The sequence below is a fragment of the Oncorhynchus mykiss genome, chromosome 14 (assembly GCF_013265735.2).
Source record: "Oncorhynchus mykiss isolate Arlee chromosome 14, USDA_OmykA_1.1, whole genome shotgun sequence".
In the NCBI taxonomy this organism is placed as follows: Eukaryota; Metazoa; Chordata; class Actinopteri; order Salmoniformes; family Salmonidae; genus Oncorhynchus; species Oncorhynchus mykiss.
Window position 1 is genome coordinate 14,266,180 of NC_048578.1, and position 22,410 is coordinate 14,288,589.

The following is a 22,410-nucleotide window of genomic DNA, read 5'->3' on the forward strand; positions in this document are numbered from 1 at the left end:
GTGGCAACAGTTTGGGGGAAGGCCCTTTCCTATTTATGTATGACAATGCCCCCATGCACAAAGCGAGGTCCACACAGGAATGGTTTGTCAAGATTGATGTGGAAGAACTTGACTGGCCTGCACAGAGCCCTGACCTCAACATCAAACACCTTTGGGATGAATTGGAACACTGACTGCGAGCCAGGTCTAAATGCCCAACATCAGTGCCCGAACTCACTAATGCTCTTGTGCCTGAATGGAGTCCCTGCAGCAATGTTCCAACATCTAGTGGATAGCCTTCCCAGAAGAGTGGAAGCTGTTATAGCAGCGAAGGGGGGACCAACTCCATATTAATGCCTATGATTTTGGAATTTGATTTTCGACGAGCAAGTGTCCAAATTCTTTTGGTCGTGTAGTGTACATACTAAAGCATTCTCCTGTCTGTCATAATTCCATGGTCCCAGTGATGGGTGATTATCTTAGGAATTTGCCACCCAATATATAATGATGATGTGTCAACACAACACCTTACCTCTGACCTACATGTAGCAATAGTCTCATTCCGAGCCATAAATATATGACTCTGGTCCCAGTAAAAGTATTTTTGTATTTCATTAGTTGCTGCTAAAGCTAAAGCAGCAACTAATCTTCCTGGGGTCGACACAAAACATGACATAATACAGAACATTAATAGACAAGAACAGGACAGAACTACATACATTTAAAATATGACAAACACTTTCACTGCTTATTTCCCCTGACGTGAACAGAGCCGCATACAGTGAGTGTACAAAACATTAAGAACACCTTCCTAATATTGAGGTTTACTCTGCCTTTTTTTTCCTCAGAATATCCTCAATTCATCAGGGCTCTACAAGGTGTCCAAAGTGTTCCACAGGGATGCTGGCCCATGTTGACATCAATGCTTCCCACAGTTGTATCAAGTTGGCTGGATGTCCTTTGGGTGTTGGACCATTCTTGATACACAAGGGAAACTGTTGAGCATGAAAAACCCAGCAACATTGCAGTTCTAGACACAAACCGTGCGCCTGGTACCTACTACCATACCCTGTTCAAAGGCACTTAAATATTTTGTCTTGCCCATTCACCCTTTGAATGGCACACATACGCAATCCATGTCTCAATTGTCCCTAGGCTTAAAAATCCTTCTTTAACCTGTCTCCTCCCCCTTCATCTAAACTTATTGAAGTGGATTTAACAGGTGACATCAATAAGGGATCATAGCTTTCACCTGGATTCACCTGGTCACTATATCTCATGGAAAGAGCAGATGTTCGTCATGTTTTGTCCACTCAGTGTAGGTTCTAAATTCCTATAGCTGTCATGTCTATAGGGGGCACAGGGACATGTGCCCCATCAGATTTGTACTGGAAATCTGTTGTTGTTTCTCTGTAATACTACTAGCCACTTAGCAGTTTTATGAAGTTGGATTTAGCTAGACCAGATAGGCTCCCAATCTCCCAACCTCATAACCAGCTACCAAGAAGCCATTTCAGGCCATCAATTGCTTGCATTTCTAAAGTCTACCAACCTTGTCGCGGCATGCCAACTAAGACAATTAGATAAGCTAGGTACTCTAACTTGATTGATAGCCTGAAATGGCTTATTGGTAGCTGGTTATGATGTTGGGAGATTGGGAACCTATCTGGGCTAGCTAAAGCCAACCTCATAAAACTCAATGTGCGGAATAAGACACATTCCTTTCAATGTTTTACCAAGATTTTAGTAGAGATGCATACTTGTTTAATTTAAAAAATAACTACCAGTCAGGAGGATAGAGAGATCAGAGGTATGCTTAGATATGCAGACAAATAGACATATATTTTATTTTACATAGAATTAAGCATGATGATTATGGCTCTATGTTGCAAGAAAAATCATACGTTAAGTTCTGGCGACGAACGAGTAATTACACATGTAAAAGACGGTAATGAGTGGTGATGAGTCACTCAGCCTCTCTCTGTATGTGTACTAAGCACAACCGGAGGATCAATACAATGTTATTCCTTTGATTTGATTAATTTGATCTCAGTGAATAATTGTCGCTATGATACAATATCATTCAATAGTTGAATGTAATTGGACTTGAGAAAACAGAGGGCATTGTCCCATAGGTCAGGAAAGGATATGCTGAGTAGTCACATGCACACAACTCATTCTCCTGGCTGGGTGGGGTCCTGACCAAAGATACATTTAGGCAGGCCTCACGTTCATTTTGAACTCAAAAGCACTCACCACATCTTTGCATATCTACAGTAGGCCTGCCGCCTATATGAGGCAAGGCTGAAGTGGACATACTGTTTGTTCGGCTGGGTACATTGGTGTTCCTGAATTCAGCAATGCTGCATTTAATATGGTTGCCTTTCAAAAGACATAGTGGTTATTTCTATTTGAATTATTCATATTGTTAATGAACAAAAAGTCTATTCATAATCAGTTTTAGACACCTGGAAAGAGATGCATCTGTTATCAGTTGCTATTAGCTGAACTTTGGATTGACCGATAAGGTTACTACAAATTCTATTAGGGATTGTGGTTTGTACAACCTGTCAAACAGGCTTTTATGTAATACAAATCACATTCAACTCTATTTTGTATTACTTGTGCTATAATGATCATAAATTGACAGGTTGATGTCTTTACAACATTTATCAGTAATAAAATATGTCTGTTAACCAATCAAAAATGCTGCTCATAGGTTTATCAGTAATAACTTTTTTATGCATTTTTCTTACACTATAGATTAAGGTTTAACAGGTGCAGAGTATTGCAGACACTAAAGTCATGGGCAACATAATGCATAAATTTAGTACCTAAACAGAAGCAAGGCTGGGGTTTTGACCATCTTATCCAGCTGTTCAGTGAGAGTAACTTATAATTGTGGCCCAAATCTGAGTCTAAGAATAGCATGAAAAGGAACCTTCTGTTGAAACTGGTGAACGTTTGTGTGCAAGTATTTGCTGTTTATCCCAGAGAAGATCAACACCATAAGGTCATTTCCATTGTAATAGCAAGTATAGCCAAGTCACCACTACTAAGGGAAACATGGGAAAGAATAAATAAATAAATCCTCCAGTGTCAACCTTTTGGGGGACCCAACCAAATTCACATAGAAATGTGAGTTATTGATCTGTCATTATCATTGAACGCAAGTCTAAGTAGTGGTATATCTGTTCTATATGCACTATTTAGATGTTTCCATTCTTAAGTTTTTGCTCTTTTACTCTTGGTTTTGTACATTGGCTTCAAACAGCTGAAAATACAATATGTTTGGCTATGGTGACGATATTTTACAGAGGTTTAGATGGTGCAATGGTTCTCTACACCATGCTTGCTTGTTTTGTCACATAAACTGACATTTGGTGAACGATTAGAATTTTAGCAACCAGGAAATGGCAGAGACATTTCTGCATAGTGCACCTTTAATGGTTTGTTACAATTTCCTCTTGGTTTATGGCGTCCTAAGACTCTAGGCTAATACCTCCCTGAATGGCAATGAATGATCGATTCCATTACATGTTCCAAGTAAGTAAATGACAAGTAATTACATGTTTATTACAGTTGTAGAAATAAGTTGAGGGGGAAAACTCCAAAACGGTACGATTATTTTACACATTATTTCAAAGCATGTAGCGAAATTCATGGAACGATACTATTTGGTTGAAATAGAATAACCTGATCTGGCAGGTTGCAGGTACAGCTGGGGCAGGGGCTGGAGCACACAGCCTCGTGCATTCCTGACGTCACCAGGCATATGTTACATACTGTGAAGAGACCAGAATTGTCAGCAGTTGAGTGGAAGAAGCTGAAGCACTATAGGTATGTTATGGAAATATTTAAACTTTTATAGTAGACCTACTGTATTCATATATTAATGTGTATGTCACTTTAAACGTGCTCATATTTTGTTGCTTCAAACATCAATTAAATTTCACATAAAAGGGGAGTGTTCGGTGAAACTTGCTCTGGGATAACCACTGTTGACAGTAGTAGCGTTTACACGGTCCACATTCTCAGTCAGTGTGACATGCTTTTAGGTTGTTAGTTTCGCAGGGGCTGTACTTGTAAAACGATTTCTGTTTGTTCTTATCTCCAGCATTTCCTAGTTGCCACTGGTGTTTACTGGCAAACGGACGTCATTTGCATTGGAACTTCAAACACGGAGTGTTCTAATTTAGTGCCTAGGCTACGTTATAAAAACGACTTCTGTGGCTGAGAGCTCTTTTTGGAGGGAACATGGCTTCAAATGGGATAGAAAGTATGCAGTTAGGGGAGGATCAGATCAAAATTCTGGAGGAGAATTTCAACAAAGTCAGCAAGCATCCGGATGAGTCGACACTCATGTTAATCGCAGCTGAAAGCGGACTAACCGAGGAAGAGACAGCGGTGAGTGTTCACTGTTCAATTATGTTCTCGATGTTGTTTTAGGCCTAATGATAAGGTTACGCTCTCTAGGAACATATACTTTTTCTATGAAGAATACAATGTTGCGAGGAAATAAACTTTGCTGAGGATGGATAGGCTGGAAACGCTCTATAATGATTGACACCACACACAATTGCCAATACTCTAAATTCAGTTAATATTGCAAATTGAAAATCAACAACAATGTCGACAATCAAATGGCTACCTTATTTATCTTGAACAGAAAAAGCAATTCAGAGAGTTACACATATTTGGGAACCTATAGGCTATAATGTTGTTGCAGTGTGCTTTCCAATGAGTTTTTTCTTCTTTTTTTTCCGCGCACCATTGAACAAATAGGCTGCTATGTAGCAAGCCAATTTTCCAGAGACAATTGGTATTTCACTGAATATGCGTAATGGGCCGCAGATGAGAGTGGTCAGCAGAATGATCGTTGTTTTGATGAGATATTATCGACCTCTATTATGCTACCGAAATATCTAGCCTTTATTTTTGTATTCAGTGGGAACAATGTAAACAGAGAATAGCGTGATACGGACAGCGCTGACTCTGCGCGCGTCCACGCCTCTTTGCGCGCCTCATTCGGCTTGTATGCCATGCCAGTGTCACTGTCCCCGAAATAACACGATGATGACATTTTTAAATAGAGCATTTACCCATCATCACAGGAATTCCAAACATTCTAATAATAAATACGAACACCAGTGGTCCTAATAATATTGGGTTACATAATCATGTTGCCAGTTGGATCAGCTTTGGATTCAGTCAAAACATAAATTGTATTAAGTCAATATTTGTTGTTTGACCTTACTCTTGATCATGTAATAACCAAGCTATTGAGTAATTCTACAGCATGACAGAAACGGATATAAAGTGTCATGGTGGGGCCTATCCTTTGTTTGAAGTTATACAGACATCTCTATCTAATAGAATTCCTCTTATGTAGAGGATAGTTATTCTAATTCAGTATTTAAGCTGTTTTATATCCTTGTTGTAATGCACAGTGTTGTTTATTGTCCTTTTTACATAGCCGACTGTAGTTGATGGAGAAACAATATGTTCCGTTTCAGGATTCACAATACTGCCCTACCAAGCAAAAAGGCAGTAACTGCTCATAGCGTGGAACTGACAAAAAGGCTTTTATTTACCTTGGTTTCACAGTAACTTTATGCAATTACTGCTAGCATAACCCACATGTTCTCCAGAACACAATACAATAGAGGCAGGATACTTGTCCACATGATTAAGTATGTATTTAATGTAGCAAAAATGACATCACAAATTTTCAACCAAAGGAGCAGTTACTGCCTTTTTGCTTGGTAGGGCAGCATACACCTTTGGTGTTGTTTTGGAGGAAGATATGTGAGCTGGGTTCATTTTATAGGGAAATTGTGAGTAGGTACTGTGAGCAGATTTTGTCCCACATATTATTTGCATTAACAAATTAAGGATTATCAAGTACAGGTCATGGCAGCCAGTATGACACATGTTTCTCAAAAGGTTCTCCCTCTCTCCTCTGCAAACCGTTTTGGCATGCTCACCCCACTACTGTTGTGACTGCATGTTTCCATCGTGAGTGCACAAAGATGGGAGATGCCCAGCCAACTTGACTGGACAAATGTGGTTCTGGGTGAAGTGAGTACTTGGCCCTCTGACTTCATTTACAGCGGATGTTTTTAACCACCTACTGTTGGAACATGAATTGGAACATGGCGCTGGCTGTTTAATAGTCATTACAGTACCTTAAGGGAAGGGCACACCCTGTTACCACTCCCTCACTAGCATAAAGAGCATTTCCAACATGTTTCTACCTCTTTACAAAGTGTTTTATACCAGTGGTTCCCGTCCCAACCTTTGTTGAACCGTGGCACATCTTGATGGGACATACTATTCTGCAGCACACCTAAAATGTCCCTGTTCATTTATTAAGTGGTATAATGACCTCTATCTCATCTGATCCATACTGCAAATCATCTATTTTCTGTAACAAACGTTTTTTTTTATAGATTAAATAGGGTTAATTTGAAATATTTTCCTTACTCATGATGGCTAATTTGTAGGTACCCCTTTACGAGCATCCTGCGAATCTGTGCCAGAAAGTAGTTCCAAAATAGTTATTTAGTTTTGAACGGTTTGGGCTATAGTCCAGCGGTTTTCTGCATTGTAAAGGTGTAAACACGGACTCAAAGCCATGCTCCGTTTGTTTCTTCAGCAGAGGTTGTGGTATAGCTAAGCCCAAAACAATATATTCATAAATACAAGTATCTGGCTAAACCTAATCAGACTTCCCTGTGCTAATAGTTTTCACAGACCAAATAAAATGCTACAAATGATTTTGGTCATGATGCGCCCATCAAATGATACAAATGTATCAACAGCCTGAGTGCACTGGACTTCAAACAAAGATACAGATGTAACCATGGATGCAACTTTTACTAGGGATCGAGACGGGACGGACATGCGCCCACATTCTGAAATTGCATTTTTGTCCTCCCCAGTTTTATTATTGGAATGTGATACAGAATCTGTTACGGTGTGCTTTAGGATCATGTAGAGCGGTTGGGTAGGCTGTTTGTAGTGTTTTTACGTCTCAATAAAAAAAAACCATAATAATATATATATATTATATACAGTGCCTTGCGAAAGTATTCGGCCCCCTTGAACTTTGCGACCTTTTGCCACATTTCAGGCTTCAAACATAAAGATATAAAACTGTATTTTTTTGTGAAGAATCAACAACAAGTGGGACACAATCATGAAGTGGAACGACATTTATTGGATATTTCAAACTTTTTTAACAAATCAAAAACAGAAAAATTGGCCGTGCAAAATTATTCAGCCCCTTTACTTTCAGTGCAGCAAACTCTCTCCAGAAGTTCAGTGAGGATCTCTGAATGATCCAATGTTGACCTAAATGACTAATGATGATAAATACAATCCACCTGTGTGTAATCAAGTCTCCGTATAAATGCACCTGCACTGTGATAGTCTCAGAGGTCCGTTAAAAGCGCAGAGAGCATCATGAAGAACAAGGAACACACCAGGCAGGTCCGAGATACTGTTGTGAAGAAGTTTAAAGCCGGATTTGGATACAAAAAGATTTCCCAAGCTTTAAACATCCCAAGGAGCACTGTGCAAGCGATAATATTGAAATGGAAGGAGTATCAGACCACTGCAAATCTACCAAGACCTGGCCGTCCCTCTAAACTTTCAGCTCATACAAGGAGAAGACTGATCAGAGATGCAGCCAAGAGGCCCATGATCACTCTGGATGAACTGCAGAGATCTACAGCTGAGGTGGGAGACTCTGTCCATAGGACAACAATCAATCGTATATTGCACAAATCTGGCCTTTATGGAAGAGTGGCAAGAAGAAAGCCATTTCTTAAAGATATCCATAAAAAGTGTTGTTTAAAGTTTGCCACAAGCCACCTGGGAGACACACCAAACATGTGGAAGAAGGTGCTCTGGTCAGATGAAACCAAAATTGAACTTTTTGGCAACAATGCAAAACGTTATGTTTGGCGTAAAAGCAACACAGCTGAACACACCATCCCCACTGTCAAACATGGTGGTGGCAGCATCATGGTTTGGGCCTGCTTTTCTTCAGCAGGGACAGGGAAGATGGTTAAAATTGATGGGAAGATGGATGGAGCCAAATACAGGACCATTCTGGAAGAAAACCTGATGGAGTCTGCAAAAGACCTGAGACTGGGACGGAGATTTGTCTTCCAACAAGACAATGATCCAAAACATAAAGCAAAATCTACAATGGAATGGTTCAAAAATAAACATATCCAGGTGTTAGAATGGCCAAGTCAAAGTCCAGACCTGAATCCAATCGAGAATCTGTGGAAAGAACTGAAAACTGCTGTTCACAAATGCTCTCCATCCAACCTCACTGAGCTCGAGCTGTTTTGCAAGGAGGAATGGGAAAAAAATTCAGTCTCTCGATGTGCAAAACAGATAGAGACATACCCCAAGCGACTTACAGCTGTAATCGCAGCAAAAGGTGGCGCTACAAAGTATTTTAACTTAAGGGGGCTGAATAATTTTGCACGCCCAATTTTTCAGTTTTTGATTTGTTAAAAAAGTTTGAAATATCCAATAAATGTCGTTCCACTTCATGATTGTGTCCCACTTGTTGTTGATTCTTCACAAAAAAATACAGTTTTATATCCTTATGTTTGAAGCCTGAAATGTGGCAAAAGGTCGCAAAGTTCAAGGGGGCCGAATACTTTCGCAAGGCACTGTATATATCAAAAATAATAATTAGGACCCCCCAACTGTTAAAACAAAAGTTGTGCCCCTGGATGTAACCATGTGCCATTTAATGTATTATCTGACCGGCACAAGTGCTCCCAAGTCAAAATGCTATGTGCACTCCACAGGTCACGTTTATAAACTAGTGTCCCAAAAAATTATCAAGATTAGGAAAAGTTCCGCGGCACACCTGACGGGTTTCCACCACTTCCGAATTTGCCCCCATTCATTTTCAACAGGAGCATGCGGAGCAATGCACAGGGGATTGTGGGAAGATGTGCGGAGCGAACCCTGCTAGTGGAGGGATAGAAAAAGTTTAGCTCTGGTCTACTTTATGCAACTTGCACACAGCCATTAACCAATCAGGTGAGGAGCAAATGTTTGCTTGAAAATCTTCCATTCGTGAAACATAGTTCCACCTGTCATTAGTTCCGGGCAACACAACCAAAAAACATGGAGCTAACAGCAATTGAAGAGGGTGAAAGGATTTCCTACTCCAGCTGTCAGAAAAGGGAGTAGGTGTACTAGTTAGAAAGGACAGGTTGTCGGATGACATTATGAAAATATTTCCCCTAAAGAGGAAAACTATCAAGACAGACCGAGAGATAATAGCTATCTAATTAATAAAATGATGCCTGTTTCTTTGTGATGTCTGGGGAGCTGCGAATGCCTGTCTGCAGATGAAGAGGTCCCAGTGAATGTCCCAAGAGAGACTGCTGGCACATCCTTGTATGCCACGGGTTGTATGTGTACTTATGTTAGCAAATGTTGTATCCAACAATACAGTTAAAAGTCACACACAATGTAGGCTACAAACTCATTACAACTGGAGCACCTTCTCCTGAAGGTGTGCTGGGTGTTCAGGCTTATAAAACCTAATAAGTTGACAATAATGAGTATTATTGCTGGGCTGGAATAGAAGTCTGCTCATCCAGTAGAGAAGGAGTGAAGCAAGGTTGGCCACCTCTGGTATGTTTATTCACCCGAAATTATGCTTTAGTAATAATTGCCTACTTACTAAAATGTCTAACATTTACAAACAAGTTAGATTATTTATAATAAATATATATATATTTTTTTTTCAATGTTGATTCATTGAAGTGAAGTCTTAAAAACATTATACAAGATAAACAAGGGTCGATGTTCATTCATCACAGATCACAATTCTGAAATAAAAAGGTGTGAAAGGAATCTGTCTCTAATTTGTCTCAGGATATAAGGCCATGTGAACCCATTTTGCAGCTTATCATAGTGGCATGCATCACCAATGCAGCCATAGGCCTTCAGTATGATGGCATAACTGGCCTAATGGGCATGTGCAATTAATGTGCCCCTTGTCAATGTACATATGAAGCAGAGAATAGCTAAACACACACATAATTTGCATATCGATGAGTTAGCTATATATTCTCAATTTAAAATGATAGACGTACAGTTGAAGTCGGACGTTTACATACACTTTAGCCAAATACATTTAAACTCGGTTTTTCACAATTCCTGACATTTAATCCTAGTAAAAATTCCCTGTCTTAGGTCAGTTAGGATAACCACTTTATTTAAAGAATTTGAAATGTCAGAATAATAGTAGAGAGAATGATTTATTTCAGCTTTTATTTCTTTCATCACATTCCCAGTGGGAATGTTTACATACACTCAATTAGTATTTGTTAGCATTGATTTTAAATAGTTTAACTTGATCAAACGTTTCGGGTGGCCTTCCACAAGCTTCCCATAAAAAATTGAGTGAATTTTGGCCCATTTCTTCTGACAGAGCTGGTGTAATTGAGTCAGGTTTGTAGGCCTCCTTGCTCGCACAAGCTTTTTCAGTTCTGCCCACAAATATCGGATTGAGGTCAGGGCTTTGTGATGGCCACTCCAATACCTTGACTTTGTTGTCCTTAAGCCATTTTGCCACAACTTTGGAAGTATGCTTGGGGTCACTGTCCATTTGGAAGACCCATTTGCAACCAAACTTTATCTTCCTGACTGATATCTTGAGATGTTGCTTCAATATAACCACATAATTTTCCTCCCTCATGATGCCATCTATTTTGTGAAGTGCACCAGTCCCTCCTGCAGCAAAGCACCCGCACAACATGATGCTGCCACCTCCGTGCTTCACGGTTAGGATGGTGTTCTTCGGCTTGCAAGCGTCCCCTTTAACATCCAAACATAACGATGGTTAGTATGGCCAAACAGTTTTATTTTTGTTTCATTAGACCAGAGGACATTTCTCCAAAAGTACGATCTTTGTCACCATGTGCAGTTGCAAACCGTAGTCTGGCTTTTTCATGGCGATTTTGGAGCAATGGCTTCTTCCTTCCCTGTTTTACTGTGGATATAGATACTTTTGTACCTGTTTCCTCCAGCATCTTCACAAGGTCCTTTGCTGTTGTTCTGGGATTGATTTGCACTTTTCGTACGTTCATCTCTAGGACACAGAACATGTCTCCTTCCTGAGTGGTATGACGGCTGCGTGGTCCCATTGCGTTAATACTTGCGTATTATTGTTTGTACAGATGAACGTGGTACCTTCAGGCGTTTGGAAATTGCTTCCAAGGATGAACCAGACTTGTGGAGGTCTACAATTATTTTGTTGAGGTCTTGGCTGATTTCTTTTGATATTCCCATGATGTCAAGCAAAGAGGCAGTGAGTTTGAAGGTAGGCCTTGAAATACATCCACAGGTACACCTCCAATTGACTCAATTAGCCTATCAGAAGCTTCTAAAGCCATGACATCATTTTATGGAATTTTCCAAGCTGTTTAAAGGCAGTCAACTTAGTGTATGTAATCTTCTGACCCACTGGAATTGTGATACAGCGAATTCTAAGTGAAATAATCTGTCTGTAAGCAATTGTTGGAAAAATTACTTGTGTCATGCACAAAGTAGATGTCCTAACCGACTTGCCAAAACTATAGCTTGTTAACAAGACATTTGTGGAGTGGTTGAAAAACAAGTTTTAATGACTCCAACCTAAGTGTATGTAAACTTCCGACTTCAACTGTATATAGAGCCCATTTGCATGGAACTTCCTTCCATCTCACATTGCTCAAATAAACAGCAAACCTTTGTTTAAAAAAAAACAGATAAAACAACATCTCGTGGCACAATGCCTCTCCCCTATTTGACCTAGATAGTTTGTGTGCATGCATTGATATGTATCAATGTATTATGTTTCATGTTTTGTGTGGACCCCAGGAAGAGTAGCTGCTGCTTTTGCTTCAGCTAATGGGGATCCTAATAAAATAACAAAATACCAAATACTGTGAGCCGACTATTTTGTGTAAAAAAAGCAACAAATGATTTATGCACATCAACTATTGATATCGTTTACATTTATTTGACTCTTTATCTCGACAGATGCATTAAATATTTATAAATGATTCAAAATGTGTGTAATGTGTGTAATACATAGCATAATAAGGTCTGGGTGTGAGACAAGGCAAAACAGTCAAATCCAGACATTAAATGCTTTAGAAAATAAACAAAAGAACAAAATTGAAAGCTGAAAAAAAATGGTGTGTTTTAATGTCTACTGAAAGGTAGAAATGGCGTTGCCTCGAGCAGCACCACAGCTATTGTGAGATGCAAGACTATGCTCGCACACATGGGCACGGGTTGTATCCACGCTGTTACAACGTGGCAGCAGCGGGACCTTCGCTCTTCAACTCTCCTAGTTGTTGCGGAAATTGACCCACTATGCTGTTTATTTCGTGCGTCAACATCGCATTGCTGAGTCTACCGTTAGGGTTGGCGTTGGATTTAAAATCAGATTGTATGACTTTCTGGCTGTGCCAGCTAGTGACTACCCTGCAGATCTGCCTCCTGTACATGACTAATCTCAATACATGCCAACCTGCCCTGCATAACGGAAAACACCTAGGGGAAATTGCTTAGGAATCTTAATGTCATTATGAGTTTGTTCAGTGTATAACATACCATTACTTCTCTTCTTCTGTGACTAACGCTCCAATAATAATGCTATTTGGAACTAATACCTGGTGGAACAATAGCAACAATGCCGTGGTGTGACGTCACCTGTCTCTGACACCTATCTTGGGCTCTTTTTGTTTGTTCCAGAAATGGTTCAGGCTACGCAATGCACGGTGGAGACAGGCGGAGGGCCTTCCAGCTCAACTGGGATCAGTGAAAGACTAAAATTGGAGGGGTGAAGGAAACCTCCCCCTCACCCCGTTGCTTCTGACTGATTTGCCACGCCCTTACTGACCAACTCCCAGGACACATCAACCACTCATACCTTCCTTCCATCATTCTCTCTCCTTTGTATCTAAGCTATTTTCATTTAGTGAATGTGTGAAGTGTAATGCGAGTCAATGTTTTTTTGCCAATATAATTGGCATGTTTACATATAATAATAAATAAACAAACATATATTATAAATGACTTAGACTGCTTTCATGCTGCATGTTATCAGTATGAGGGGCCACATGAACTTAATGAGGAAGTACTGTAGGGTACAATGGCGGAAAGGTTTGGAGGGGGGGACTTTGTTGTAAGCCTTTGTTTTGTGCATCTCTCAGCAGGGAGCGGGATAACATTGGGCTTTCATGGGACTATAAAACATGTGAGGCAGCGCTCATGTTATGACACATTCAACAGGAATCAGCTGGCCCTGTAACAGGGACTTGGGGTCGATGGCTAATTTGAAGGGAAAGGCTTTAGACGTAAGCTGGGATCAGAGCAACCAACTGCCAGCAGGTGATGCCACCTACCTGTCGGTTCAGTTGTCCCTGTTTCTAGGATGTCAGACATCCTTTCTAAATATCTGTCTAGGGAAAACAACAGGCAAAGGAAAGAGAGGGAGACAGAAACCACTGGGCACACACTGGCTGAATCAACGTTGTTTCAACGTCATGTCAATGAAATGACGTTGAATTGACGTCTGTGCCCAGTGGGAAGGGAGTGATATCCTGCCAAAGAACCTCGGGTAATGGTGGACTGATCGTGGGAACTGCCTACATTACAAGCCTGATACCAACTCATCAGGTACCTACTTCTGGTCCTAATACAACTTATCTGACAGTCTGTCTGTTTTACTGTGTGTCGTGACCAATAGCTATTTGGCCTGGCTGGCACACACTGCACACATACACACTGTTTTTGTTCAGCTGACTGTGAAAAAAAGAGTCCCACCCACAGAGGAAAAACAAGAGTGTTTATTTAGAGTTGAACACACCAAATGCAGAACATCATCAAGATTTATTAGTTGAATGTACGGGTTACACATAGTATACACCGTCCAACTAAATGTTTACTTGTAGGTTCCTTCTCGACAATGCAACAACAATAAGAAATCATAAAATATAAAAATACGAACACAAAGTAAATTGCTCAGTAGAGTAAGTATAATACAGTATAAGTATAATACAGGAAGCACCATTTATAGTCCAATATTTACACATGTTTTGTGGAAGGGGGGATTGGGGGGCAATTGTTTAAATTGTGCAGTATTTAGGAATCATAATTAGAATCTGGTAGCAGCAGTTGTAATGTATGAATGTATACTGACCAAAAATATAAACACATGCAACAATTTCAATGATTCTATTGAGTTACAGTTCATATAAGACATGGATGTCGATTATGGCAGCCCCCCGCACCTCTCTGATTCAGAGGGGTTGGGTTAAATGCGGAAGACACATTTCAGTTGAATGCATTCAGTTGTACAACTGACTAGGTATCCCCCTTTATAAGGAAATCAGTCAATTTAAATAAATTAATTAGACTCTAATCTCTGGATTTCACATGACTTGGAATACAGATATGCAACTGTTGGTCACAGATACCTTTAAAAAAGAATAGGGGCGTGGATCAGAAAACCAGTCAGTATCTGGTGTGACCACCACTTGCCTCATGCAGCGCTCGCTATACATCTCCTTCGCATAGAGTTGATCAGGCTGTTGATTGTGGTCTGTGGAATGTTGTCCCACTCCTCCTCAATGGCTGTGTGAAGTTGATGGATATTGGCGGGAACTGGAACACGCTTACACGTTGTACATGTCGATCCAGAGCATCCCAAACATACTCAATGGGTGACGTTTCTGGTGAGTATGCAGGCCATGGAAGAACTGGTACATTTTCCAGGAATTGTGTACAGATCCTTGTGACATGGGGCCAGTGCATTATCATGCTGAAACATGAGGTGATGGCGGCAGATGAATGGCATGACAATGAGCCTCAGGATCTCGTCACAGTATATCTATGCATTCAAATTGCCGTCAATAAAATGCAATTGTGTTCGTTGTCAATAGCTTATGCCTGCCCATACCATAAACCCACCATGTGGCACTCTGTTCACAACGTTGAGATCAGCAACCTGCTCGCCCACATCACTCCATACACTTGGTCTGCAGTTGTGAGGCCGGTTGGGGGTACTGCCAAATTCTCTAAAACAACATTGGAGGCGGCTTATGGTAGAGAAATTAACATTCAATTCTCTGGCAACAGCTCTGGTGGACATTCCTGCAGTCAGCATACCAATTGCACGCTCCCTCAAAACTTGAGACATCTGTGGCATTGTGTTGTGTGACAAAACTGCACATTTTAGAGTGGCATTTTATTGTCCCCAGCACAAGGTGCACCTGTGTAATTACCATGCTGTTTAATCAGTTTCTTGATATGCCACACCTATCAGGTGGATGGATTATCTTGGCAAATGATAAATGCTCACTAACAGGGATGTAAACACATTTCTGCACAACATTTAAGATAAATAAGCTTTTTGTGTGTATAGAACATTTCTGGGATTTTTTATTTCAGCTCATGAAACATGGGACCAACACTTTACATGTTGCATTTATATTGTTGTTCAGTGTATATGTGGGTGTGTGTGTGCGTGAGTGAGTGCATGTGTGATAAGGTGTGGAGAATCAGAGCAGGTCTCAGTCCAGTTCAAGTGTTCAGCAGTCTGATGGCTTGTAGATAGAAACCGTTTCTGAGCCTGTTGGTATCAGACCTCATGCTCCGATACCGTCTGCCCAACGATAAGGGAGTGAACAGCTCGTAGATGGGGTGTGTGGTCTCCTTGATGATGCTGCGGGTATTCCTCAGGCACCGTTTCGAGTAGATGTCCTGGAAGGCCCTGGGGAGTCGTGGATGGGGTAATTCCCGTACCAGGCTGTGGTAGTATTTGGAGAGGACCCGGCATTGCATGCCTAATTTATTCAGTCGCCTTAGGAAATATAGATGCTGTTGCGCCCTCTTGACAAGAGTGGTGATGTTTTTGGTCCATGTCAAGTCCTCGTGATGTGGCTGCCAAGGAACTTAAAACTGCTGACACTCGCTACTGCAGTCTCGTTGATGTGGATTGGGGCATGTTCCTTCCTTTGCTTACTGAAGTCAACAATCAACTCCTTTGTTTTGCTGACGTTAAGGGAGAGGTTGATGTCCTGGTGTATCGGAACATAAGTTGGTCATAGTCATGTGATGAGGTAGCCACGCCTGTTTCTGCCCTCGGCCCAAGAGGGAATTTCCTCTTGGTCTCATGGTCTAAGAAGTTGGTTGCTGCCGTAGGAGACCCGGGTTCACAATGCCAGTTCACTTTACCTCCTCCCTATAGTATGACTTGTTATTGTTGAACCACACCAGCAAACATGATGGAATTGGTGTCATGCAAAGCCACGCAGTTGTGGGAGTACAGCATAGGGCTGACTACACACCCCTGGGGGGCCCCTGTGTTAAGAGTCAGTGTGGAGGAGGTGTTGTTGCATTCCTCACAGCCTGTGGTCTGCCCATCAGGAAGCTCCAGCTGAAAGCATCCCTTCTTGCACGTCACTATTAAATCATATGATTTGTGTTGCAGCTGAAAAAAACATTAGCAAAACCATAAAGAAATGGACAATTGAAAAAAATGATACCTCACCGCTCCTGTATTGATATGTACCGGTATCAGAAAGATAATGCTATATTGCTTTTGACATTATTTCCGAAATTCAATGGAATGAAAGGCTTGCTGGAGTGATTGTTAGCATGCTATAAGAGGTCCATGAGGTGTGTGTGGAAGTTGAATGGGCCCTGGTATTGTCTGTTGCTAAGGAGACTTAGCAGGCCTGTGTGGAATCTGTCACCCCAGGACTGGTGAGCGTCAGAGCCGGGAAGATTCACTGGTCCAGCTGGTCCCAGGAACTGACTCCAGAACTTTCCAAACTGCACTTTCCAGGACTCGAGAAGCTGCTAGACGAATACGGTTCACATGTGCATCAATGTATGAGCGAAGATAGTTCTCATAAGGACTTTTGTTGTTGATATTCACTTGACTTGAAATTCAACAAAAGATGCAATTGAGGACGTCTTGGTTTGTTCTTATTGCTAGATTAAGAGGAAATATGTGTTGAGGATGCAGCACATATTTTGCCAACACACTATAAAAAAGGTTAACAACTCGCAGTGCAACATGAATACTGCCCTTGTCACAGACATTATGTTGAGAGCATGCTAGCTACATATGCTAGCTACATTTCTTTGATCAGAGGGTTTTTGCATGCAGCTTTGAATAGTCAAGGATGATATGACAACATCTAACAAGGCCGATAAGACACAGATTGGAGCATGGAATTTGTTTTCATACTTAGCAATTGAGGCAATGAGTTGTTAGGAAAAATATTTGTGCAGACTGAACTTCATAAAGGGTTAATTGGCAAGTTGTTAAAGTAGCTAGTTTCACTCATTAGTGATCTTCATTCACGTGTTTATAATGTGATATATTTACACACACAACTGTTCATTACCAATGACTAAATCAGTAATGAAATGCCTATAAACTACCCATGCACTGTTTATAAACCCTTTATAAACGTGTTGCCTAATGCGTAGCTTAAAATAGTGTTGCAGTTGTCTGCCAAAACCAGATCAGTCGCACTAATACTCTGCAAGCGTAAGCATCCCATCTAGCCGGCGGGATCCAGACTGAGACAGCCTCCCCACTCACAGCCTATCAGTGTCAGAGCCGGCTGCCACGAACAGACAGATAACCAGCAGCAAAGTTCAGAGCTCCTCTCTAGGCACAGGTGCACCATAGGAACTGAGTCAACTAGCGGGAGCCACCGACAGAGAGATTACACACCCCTCCTTTCTCCTTTGCCTCCTCCACCTTCCACTAACCCTCTTTACCCTACAGTCCCAGGTCACGATCATTGGTGGCTTATCCCAGATTAGGTCCCAGTTGGACGCTTGGATCTGCTTTGAAGTCTAGCCTCTGAGATCCGTACGCCTCTCCACTGGGACTCTACACCCATGGCGGCTACACCAACCCTCCCGCACCGTTCTAAATCCACATGACCCTTTTGAAAGCCATTGTGTCCACCTTTACATAATGCTCATATGCGCCTGTAGTTGAACCAGGATTACGGTGGATTTCAAAGTGAGCTCACGGCGCCCTTTGTAAAGGATACAGTGGTCATACAGCGAGGGTTGGCTGCGACGCTGACTCTTTAGAAGGAATTTGAAGCTCCTGGGGCGAAAATGTTATTTTTGAATCAATGTATGTGATTTCACTTTCTCAAGGAAAACACATGAGGAATCTTTACAACATGTGGTTATGATATAAACAGAGAACCCAAAATGATTGAAATGTAGAAACACATGTGGATCCTTTTATCATACCTTTGCTCTCATTTCAAAAGACGATAACACATTCTTTTGGAACGGGGGCTACTTGATCTTGGAACTAGCAAAGTAAAGAAAACAACCCCAATGGACAGAAAGGAGACAGTTTGGTTTGGCCATTTGCTAAAGACAATGAAATGTAATGCTTCGATTTTGTTCGAAAGAGCTCCAAGCACACGTCTCATTGCACATGATTGCAAAACCAGTGGGGGACAAAGAGGGGCCAGTTTTACCATCTCAGCCCTGGCGCCAAACATATTTTAAAAAGCAGAGACCACTTGAGTCTGTACCCATTTATTTTGCTTTTCGCAGGTGCCATTTTCCTTTGTCCGTTGTGCACCAACATGGACCTTGACGGAGAATCAAGCACATAAAATGGCAGGTCTCTCAGAAGAATGTAGTCCTTATTAAGTCCCTTAGGAGCTGATGGAGGTTGAAGGCGTGAGGTCGCTGTAGCCTGCCGGCCTCCCCTTGACACCTGTTGAGAACGCATGTTTCAGAGAGTCCTTTCCAAGGATCTAGAAAACTTCTATGAAAGCAACCAGTTTTTTTACGTAGCATCTTTTCCCAAATGATCGAGAAGATGAACAATATTGAGGCAATGTTACACATTTCTGGGAAGCATCGTTCTAGGTCTAGGAGCTGAACTGTTTCCCAGCATGTTGTGTGGGTGTCAGTAAAGGTGATGTGCTCACTGGCCAAATGGAGTCTTCTGGACATTTGACTGTCCCTCAACTTGGTTAGCAAGAGCTGGTCCAGCCTAGAAGTGGTCTGGCCAGTTTTGGCAGCACAGGAAATGTATGTCTCCACTTTCTTCAACAAGAAAAGGGTACAGCCGAAGAACCCTTTTAGGTTCTAGATAGCACCTTGTTTTCTAAGAGTGTACCTTTCATTCTAGGCACTTACTGTACCTCTGTTGCTTTTGAAGTTGAGGTTGTTCCCTTTGAGATTAGCTAGCTGTAGTAGATGTGGAGTGGTCTCAGCAGTGTTCACTCTGGGGTCTATGTGCCAGATAAGGCAGATGTACTCATACCACAAAGTGTGAGGAGGCCTGTGGAACCACAGAGATTCTAATATTCCTATTTCTACATGCAGGATCACCGTTAAACATTATGAAGCATCAGGAACAACAAAACACCTCAACATTGCCCTCCATCCTGACCTCAAACATCTCCTCTTTTACGGCCATGCCCATTGGAGAGTGTGACACAGAATTATGAAAACAAACAGGCATATTGTTTTTCATATTTGGTCTGGTGTGCAGGCTTGAGAATCTTTTCTAGGAGGCTTGAGCCCAAATATGTGCTGTTGCTCTTCAAGAATTATAAAAATACTTATGTGGCTGTCTGTGAATGTCCCAGGGGCCAGAGCTTTGGACAATAACCCCTATTGTCTCACCATCGTTTTCTCACTCCCAGAGCCACAGCTCGCTACTGAAATAACATGTCAAAATATTGGCTTCCTAGTCCAAGAAGGAGGCTAATTTTAGATCTGGGCCAAGTGGCATGCTTGCGTATACTCTAGTATTTAACAACATGGACTGGGCATGTTTTGATCACATTTTCCACTTTACTCCATTTCCTGGAAGCTTCGGGACCTGGTCTTTGGTGTTGCCAGGCGGACAATGCGCTCATACTGGGCGGTCTTGGAGGAAGGACGTAGTGTCTTCTTGGAGGAGCTCATCACCCCCTCTTTCCTGCAGGAAAATATGAGCACTTACTGTCCATGTCTTTGGGCTAAAGGATGTCTCATCATGCCAGAGTGATAATACATAACCTCCTCTTTCAATGGACAAATGGAAGGGTTAAATGCATCACTAATGATGCAAGTGTTTTAGAGGGGTGAATAGACAGATCTGACTCTGTTGACCCTGATCAACATGTCAGTAAAGAGTTTTATTGTTTATCGAGATATGGATTATGACACATTGTGAAGGTGACATGCCCACCTCTCTTGCCTACAGGCAGCACCCAGGGAACTAAATTCACTTTTTCTGTAATCTCATGTAGACTTAATAGTTTAGTCATAAACTGCACATTTGAAGATTATCAAATATTTGTCTCCAATTATCTAGTAGGTTTATGTGTTAGTCTGACGACTCACACTAAATTCGTTCTGGCTACATACTTTAGTCTGAGACTGCCATCATTGAAGTCATATGTGGTGACGAGGGGCACGAGGGGCGTTGTACGAAACAAAGTCCTCAGCGATTGGACCAATCACAATTAACTCACGTGTGTTCTGGCTATAGCCAAACCTATTGGTTTCTGGACCAATCAGATGGCCACAAATGTGTTTGCATTTTGTGAAGGATCGGGGAGGTACTCAGATCCAGACTCATTGCAGAGATGAAACTAACGTCCATGGGCGTAGTGTAGCGTTTGTCCGGAGCAGCAAGGAGTCTGGGTAGAGAGGCAACGTAATGTGGTGCAACTACAACCACTTGGAACACTTGAGAATAGTTTTTTTCTGCAGCACATTAAGACATGATTTCAATGAGCACAGAAACAATGATATCAGCTTGCCTGTGGCCACACTGACCATTCAATCTCACTTACTGGCAATTGTTGCCTTCTCAATTCAATGAATGGGTTATTTAACAAGGCAGGGCTTCCTGAAAATAACTTTGATTGGATTATTGGTCTAATGTTCCTTACAGATTTAGCTTGATAGCTGAGAAACAAAAAAGTAAGTAGGTAATCTAATACAGGTTCTGAACCTGACCAACAGATATCTCCTTAATTCGAATGGATGTACCGTATCTGGAGCAGTCACCTCCAATGAGGATGCAGGAAATTGGCAAATAGCCTGAACATCATTTTCAAGTTTCATGTTTTTTTAGTCGTATGTACTGGATACACATGGTATACAACATCCAACGAAATGATTACTTGCAGGTTCCTTCTGGACAATGCAGCAACAATAAGAAATAGTCAATGATAAGAATACGAACATAAAGTAAATTGCTCAGTAGAATAGAATAAACATTTTAGCATAAGTATAATACTGGGAAGGCACAATTTATAGTCCAGAATGTACACTTGTTTTGCGGAAGGGGGATTGGGGGGGGGGGCAAGTGTTTAAATTGTGCAGTATTTAGCAATTCTAACAGGAGTCTGGTAGCAGCAGTTGTAATGTGTGGTAGCATGAATGTGTGTGTGTGTGGATGTGTGTATGTCACTTTTCATTTGGGAGGAGTATTTCCTGCACTTGATAGGAGCTCAGAGCCAAATCTCCTGTATCTGATGCAAGCTTTTAGGACAGACCAATATTTAGACTTAGCAGACATTTTCACAATTGTGTAGTGACACTGCACAATCATATGGTAATGTATGGAGCACTTAAATGCTTTTCTTCTTACAACAGTTGGCTCATACTTTTGATGGAGTCATCAATAATGTTCAGCCTGGGTGTAATTAGTATACAATTCCCTTAGGTGTTTCTCCCATGCTGAGAAGTCTCTTTTGTGCTTAGCTAGGTATTGGCTTATTTCTGCTGGAACTGCTTCCAGCGCTGAGTAAGACAGGGGCTCGACTCCTGGTTGCCCCGAGTAAGCATTGGATTAGATCAATGAGAAAATAGACTTTCAAGGTGTGAAATTCAATAGGGAAAATGGCTCAAACATGTTCACTATGAATGGTGATGTAACAAAATAGTATTTGGTTGAACTTTTTTCCACTGATAGTTTTATAAAAATACAATTTACAAGTCTATATCTAATGTCATGAGAATAAAAATATCTGCAAATACTGATACTCAAAAAGTAGCCTACTTACCAAGGTGTTTTGGACTCTTTGTGTTGTACCAGTTCCAGGATCCTACAAGAATGTTTCAGTTCGTTATCACCTGTTCCAATTTATCCTCACAATACAAAGAAAATCAATAACAACGTAGTAGTTATTGTACCTTGCTTTCAGTTCATAAAGAATTCCCTGATGGGCGAGATTGGTTTTAAAATCCTACAAAAGAGAAACTTGTTCTGAGAATACTATTAAATTGGGTTTATGCCCTTATGATTAAAAGAAAGGGAAATTCTCCATAACATTTTGGATAACATAATGATCAGCATGAACAACATGCCCCGTCAAACGTAGC

At 41.2% G+C, this 22,410-nt stretch overlaps 1 protein-coding gene across 1 annotated transcript; it reads left to right on the forward strand.

Annotated features, from left to right (window-relative positions):
• Window positions 1-3,659: 3,659 nt before the first annotated feature.
• Window positions 3,660-13,095, forward strand: LOC110488880 (homeodomain-only protein). The gene is made up of 3 exons (XM_021561318.2): window positions 3,660-3,819; window positions 4,097-4,386; window positions 12,772-13,095. The coding sequence occupies exons 2-3, from the start codon at window positions 4,237-4,239 to the stop codon at window positions 12,847-12,849; spliced, it is 228 nt and encodes a 75-aa protein (XP_021416993.1). The 5' UTR covers window positions 3,660-3,819; window positions 4,097-4,236; the 3' UTR covers window positions 12,850-13,095.
• The last annotated feature ends 9,315 nt before the right edge of the window (window positions 13,096-22,410 follow it).